General features: G+C 60.8%; 1 protein-coding gene across 1 annotated transcript; it reads left to right on the top strand.

Annotated features, from left to right (window-relative positions):
* Positions 1 to 583: 583 nt before the first annotated feature.
* Positions 584 to 2,490, top strand: NXT1 (nuclear transport factor 2 like export factor 1). The gene is made up of 2 exons (XM_044748447.2): positions 584 to 911; positions 1,854 to 2,490. The coding sequence occupies exon 2, from the start codon at positions 1,877 to 1,879 to the stop codon at positions 2,297 to 2,299; it is 423 nt and encodes a 140-aa protein (XP_044604382.1). The 5' UTR covers positions 584 to 911; positions 1,854 to 1,876; the 3' UTR covers positions 2,300 to 2,490.
* Positions 2,491 to 6,055: the final 3,565 nt, after the last annotated feature.

Below are 6,055 nucleotides of genomic sequence, written 5' to 3'. Positions count from 1 at the left end.
GGAGGTCAACCCTAGGGGGCTTAAACCATAAAGGACAGTGGTCAGCTCAGGTACTGGTCAGGTAGAGTTCAATGGGGGCTCGACCAGCTTCATCCTCTCCGTGGACTTAACGCCCCTGGTGCCACCGGGGGCCATCCTGGCGCCCCACGTGCTATCTGTCTGAAAGCTTAGCTGGGTCACCAGCTTCCCGGCTTCCCGTGACTGCATCAGGTCGCGAAGTTTCACTAGTCTAAGAACAGGTGAGTGGGTCACGTGGGACAGGACCCTCAGCGGGACGGCTCACCTCCGCCTTCCTCTCTCGCCAAGCAGCCTCCACGCCGCTAAGAAAGAGCGGACTCCCCCCAGCTCCGGGGGACGGGACCTGAGAGCCTTCATCCAACCAGGGATCCCACCTAACCAATTGGGCGGATCCTGTGATCCGGTTGGACCAATGAAAACTCGAGCATAGTATGCCGTGGCCTTCTGGGAAGGCGCTTCACCCGGAAACCACTTCCTCCCTTCAGCCACACCTGGGCGGAGTTAACCTCCCAGGCCGCCGTCCCACTGGCTGTCACAGCTGCCCGTCACGGAGAGACGGGGAGGTGGGCGGGGCCAAGCCCTCGCGTCCGCGCGGAGCACGCCGGGCCGCGCGCGGGAATCTACTGGGGGTCCCGGCGCCGGGGGAGCCTCCCGGGAGGCGGAGGCGGCGGGCAGGGCGGATCTTCCTGGCCCCTCCCAAGGCGGGCGGCAGGGGAGAGCACGGGGCCTCGGCCGGCCCGCCCGCGACCTTCGGAGGCGGCTCTTCGGGGGCTGCGGCCCACGCGGCGGCGCCTGACTGCGGGCGCCGCCCGCGCTGACGAGGTCCTGACCCTGCAGCGGGACGCCGGCCCGCCGGCCGAGGTCCCCGCGGAACCCGGGTGGCCGCCGCGCAGGTAGGGGCCCTCCCCCTGGGATCTGGCGACCAGCGCCGCCGGGATGCCGAGACCGCCCGGGCCTGCGCCCTCCCGTCGCCTGGCGAGCCGCGCTCCTTCGGTGCGGCGGCCTGGGAGCCGGGGGCGGGCGGTGGGCGGTCGGGCGTCCCCGGCCGCGCCTCCTCGTCGCCGCATGGTTCGCCTGGACGGCACGGCCGGGGGCGGGCGGCTGCGGGCGGCGGAGCCCCGGGCCCGCGGGAGGGCGTGTCCGCACCGGCGGCCGGGCTGCCCTCCGCCCACAGCCGAACCTGGAGCGGCGCGGGCCGCGGGCGTCGGCGCGGGCCGCGGGCGTCCGCGCGGGGAGGGAGGGCGCGGCGCAGGCCGGCCTGGGGCGACCGGGCGGCTGCGGGCGTCCACGGCCCTCGGCCCCGCCGGCGCGGCCCCCGCGGGTGGCGTGGGGCGGTTGTTGGAGCTGCTGGTAAACAAAAGGCTTTGTCCGCATGCAGGGATGAGCGTGTGCGTTTCCAGCCGCGTTGTAGTATCGCTTTCCCGTGGGTCCTTGAGTGAACGCTCGAGGGACAGAAAGCACGGGACAGCGGCGGTTGCGGCGCCCCCGGCAAAGCGAGCGCTGCGGCGCCTGCGCCCTTCGGGGCTTGCTAGAGCTGCGGCTCCCCTGCCCGCCCCCCGGGGCCCGGCCTGTGCCCGCGCGGACGGCGCTTCCTCGCCCGCGGGGCGCGCACTGCGGCGGGAGGGAGGTTCGGCAGCCCCCGGGCCAGGCGCGGGCGCGCTCGCCGGGTGGTTTGGGGCGCCGCGCTGAGGTCCCCGCCCTCCGGCCAGCAGGCCGAGGCGCGGTGAGATGGGCGCTGGCCCGGGCCTGCAGTCCTCTCCTGCCCGTAGAGAAAGGGTTGCCCTTCGCGGGCGCAGCAGGCAGCGCTCACGCTCTCTCCGCCCTCCTGCCCGCAGCCCGCCGGCTTCCCTGGGCCGAGATGGCGGCCGTGGACTTCAAGACCTACGTGGACCAGGCGTGCAGGGCGGCCGAGGAGTTCGTCAACGTCTACTACACCACCATGGACAAGCGGCGGCGCCTGCTGTCCCGCCTCTACATGGGCACGGCCACGCTCGTGTGGAACGGGAACGCCGTGTCGGGCCAGGAGTCCCTGAGCGAGTTCTTCGAAATGTTGCCCTCCAGTGAGTTCCAGATCAACGTGGTGGACTGCCAGCCCGTGCACGACGAGGCCACCCCGAGCCAGACCACGGTCCTCGTCGTCATCTGTGGGACCGTGAAGTTCGAGGGCAACAAGCAGCGGGACTTCAACCAGAACTTCATCCTGACGGCGCAGGCCTCGCCCAGCAGCACGGTGTGGAGGATCGCGAGCGACTGCTTCCGCTTCCAGGACTGGGCCAGCTAGCGCGGCCGGGGCAGGGGGCGCACGGGCCTCTGCGGTGGCAGGCTGCGCGCCGGGCCCGATGGCCCCCTCCGAGCGTGTGCTTGCTTGTCATAGCTGCCTTTTCAGAGTAGTAAAATTTTCTATTTTTGTACTTGCCCAGTAGACACCCTGGTTCTGGCAATTCTGACGAATAAACAATAATACCAGTGTTATTTTTTCCCCTTGCCTGATATGTTTGACTAGGTTTTGAGGAGGGAGGTGGAGGAGGAGCGTTAAAGGCAGAGGCGTGGTCGGAAGCGCCTGCCGAGGTGAGGCCCGGGACGGCGCCCCTCCGCCGCCACGGTGTGCACGCAGGTGTGCCGCAGCCAGGCTTCGTGGCCTCTGCACACTGGAATCTCTTGGGACACTGAAAATGACCTCTGCGCAGGCCACGCGTGCTTGACCAGTTACGCCGGAATCTGAGGGTAGGGCACGGTGCTGGCATTTTTGAAAAGCACCGTAGCTGTCTGAATGTGGTGTTCACTCTAGAGTACACGGCAATCCCTAGCAGAGGGGCTGGGGCCTGCCTCAGGACCTTGGCTGAGGTGAGGTGAGGATGCGTGAAATGGTAGCTCATAACTGCCTGTAAATGACGCGGCTGTATTAATGACTCGTGGAAAAAGAAAGTGAAGAACTGAGGTTGGGGGTTGGGGAGCCATCAGAATTAGAAACTAGTTTTATTGACCCTAAACACCAACTCTTAATTGCGTTTGTCCAGTGGAAAAGAAGAAAACTAGAAGGTTCCATCATCCTTTGATGAATAGATGAGATCTCATGGCCACATGGCTTCCCCAGTTAAATCTTCTTTGACAAGAGTGTGCTGGGTTTGTGTCAGGGTTGTTAGGATTGGAATGGCAACGTTTGGGAAGGAAGAGAATACTGATGTGTTCGGTGGCACAGATGGCAGTTTCCTCCTAATTCTCCCCTCTCCAGTTACTGAAGCCCAGTGCTTAGCGGGACAGAGCACCCACCCGCAAGACGTCCTGCTGGGTCTGACATTCGACTGAGGCCTGGCCAGTGAAGTGGAAGCAGAAGGGTGGGGCCTGTGGGAATTTGTTTCAACAGACCCTTCCTCTCCCTGCTGCCTGCAAAGTGGCTGTGATGGCTGGACCGTGGCTCTGGCTCAGTGTTGAGCCGCGAGGACAGCTTGGCTATACCCTAGAGCTGGGATTGTATTGAGCTTGAAGGAGCCTGGGTCTCTGCTGGCCACATGGAACCACCAAAATGTCCCCGGTTTCCCTAACCCCGGACTTCATCTTTATTTAAATGAGAGAAATAAATCCTTTCTTTAAGCATTGGTTTGAGGCATGTGTCGCCTGCTGCAGCAAAACCTAATCTCAAGCAAAGAAAAAGATTTGCAGCAGGGGCAGACAGTGGGTGTGTTGGGGACGGCCTCGCCATGGCACCCTGGGAAACGGCCCTCAAGGGGTTCAGAATCTAATCGGGAGGCAAGACACTGAAACGGTAAATTAAGTAAATTCCATTTCAAAGCCACATATAGAGTGGTCCAGCCAGTCTTGCAGATGTGTGCACAGCAAGCCGAGACGAGCACTTCTGCTGAGGTGGTAATAAAATACGTGAGATACAACAGAGGGTCAAGCCTGGCTGCAGAGTTGGGAGAGCGCGAGCACTGTCCCATGGGGAGGAGAGAGGGGTGGGGCAGGACGATTGGTGCAGAGACAATTTGCTGGGCTTCAAATCTCAAAGTCCCCACCCACTGGAAGGGTCGAGGTGGGATGCCACCTTCCTCGCCTCAGGCCTGGGGAGAGGGCACAAGGCCCATCGGGCCTCACAGAGCTTAACGTCAACTCCCTGGGGTCTGAATCACATTGGCCCGAGGAGCTTCAAGACAACAGCTGTGGGTGGCCCCATGGGACACTAAGTTTGGGAAGTAAAAAGTATAGATGGTGTTGGAGGGCGGACCTCTACTGGCCTCCCAATATCCATTCTCCCCTCCTTGAGGAACAAGAGAAAGTGGGTTTTTGGTTGGGGAAGCAGTCAAGTGAGAGACCAGCCTTCCCTAGACGACCTTGCTGGGGGCCCTGCGACTCGATGGGCCCAGGAGGTGTCCAAGGAGGGCTGTGAGACACTTCAGGGAAGTCGCCTTGAAAGAGTGGGACAGCCAGTCTTTCCTCTTTCCCTTCTCTCGTCTCTTCCAACCTCCCTCTGTCCTGCTGTTTGTAAAGCAGGTTTGAGGGTTGATATTCTAGCAGCTCTCTTGGGCCATTGAGGCCCATTTGGCCACATGCGAGGGATAGAGTAATGGTGAGGAGGCCCTGGGGTCCCTGTCAACCTCATGGGCCTCTCACCATCCTTAGATGATCCCTTCCGGCTTCTCTCAGGATCAAGGAATACACTTCCATCTTATTGAAGCCACTGTCGTTTGGCAGCCTTTTTACATGCAGCCAAAGGTAATCATTAGTGGCAAACTGGAGAAAAGTAGGTGCAAAAAAGGACAGGCATACTATTTACTATATAAAGAACTCTCAAATCAGTAAGGGAAAAAATCTATACGAATCAGTAAGAGGAAAAAAACCAATAGCACAAGAAAAGAATTGAACACGCAATCAAAACTACATGTGGAAGAAAGGAAGAAAGTGGAGAAGGAAGGAAATGACTCATAATCTAACAATTTACTGTAATGGAATTAGCCACAGCCTGCCACGGACGCTGGTGGTGTCCCCACATCCATCCCCCTCCCCACCGTGTAGCAGCCACGTGTGTGACAGCAGGAGGCGCCATCACCCCACCCCATCAGACATAATGGCCTGGAAACCTCAGACTGCCCCGTGCTTGGCAGGACGGGAGCTTGGTGCTGACTGCCTCATAAGGGAGTTAGCAGAATGTGGAGAGAATGCGGTGGGAGCACTTTGGGGAGGTTTCCTTGGAGAAAGCTGCCCCCTGCTCCAAGGCCCGTCGACACGGAGGAGTGGTGAGGTGCCATCTCCGAGAGAAGGGCCTTCCGCAGGACCTGGTGAAGGTGACAGGAGCCACCTGGCGTCTGCAAGACCCCTGGACACAGGCTGAGGGCACCTCAGGGCCAGGGCTGTGGCGTATCCCTGCGATGGCTGGCTTGGGGAGGGCATTGCTGCCCACTTGGGAAGGATCTCAACCCCTCTGACAAGGAGCAAAGGGGCCTGAACCCCGAGTCTTGGACGAAGAGCTGGAAGGACTGAGGGACAGGACAGGAGAAGGGACAGTGGCTGCTGCATGGCGGGGGCTGGGCGGGCGGTGCTGCCGCCTGTACTCAGAGGCAAGCCTGGGTCCATTTCCTGGGCTGAGACTTGGGCCTGAGCGGGGAGCCCAGCCTGGGGGCATCTCGGCTCTGAGTGATTGGGCTCCTGGGAGAGTCCAAGAAGAAGGTAGGCGTGGTCCTCAGGGTTCCTCAGAGTTGCTAGGGGAGCAAGAGCCCTCCAGAATAGGAGGTCTTTTCTCCAAGGCAGGAAGACCTCAGCAATGCTGAAGGACCTCAGAAAACCCACTCAGCTGTCCCAGGAGAGAAAAAAATCACAAGTTCAGGACCCGGCATAGTGATTAAGTTGACATGCTCTGCTTCAGTGGCCAGGGGTTCACTGGTTCAGATCCTGAGTGCGGACCTGCACACCGCTTATCAACCCATGCTGTTGCAGTGGCTTACATAGAAGAAGTAGAAGGACTTACAACTAGGATATACAACTATATACTGGAGCTTTGGGGAGGAAAAAGAAGAAGATTGGCAACAGATGTTAGCTCGGGGCC

This window comes from Equus asinus, chromosome 15, assembly GCF_041296235.1.
Source record: "Equus asinus isolate D_3611 breed Donkey chromosome 15, EquAss-T2T_v2, whole genome shotgun sequence".
Classification (NCBI taxonomy): domain Eukaryota; kingdom Metazoa; phylum Chordata; class Mammalia; order Perissodactyla; family Equidae; genus Equus; species Equus asinus.
The sequence above is the reverse complement of the archived record's forward strand: the minus strand, read 5'-3'. Positions and strand labels throughout refer to the sequence as shown.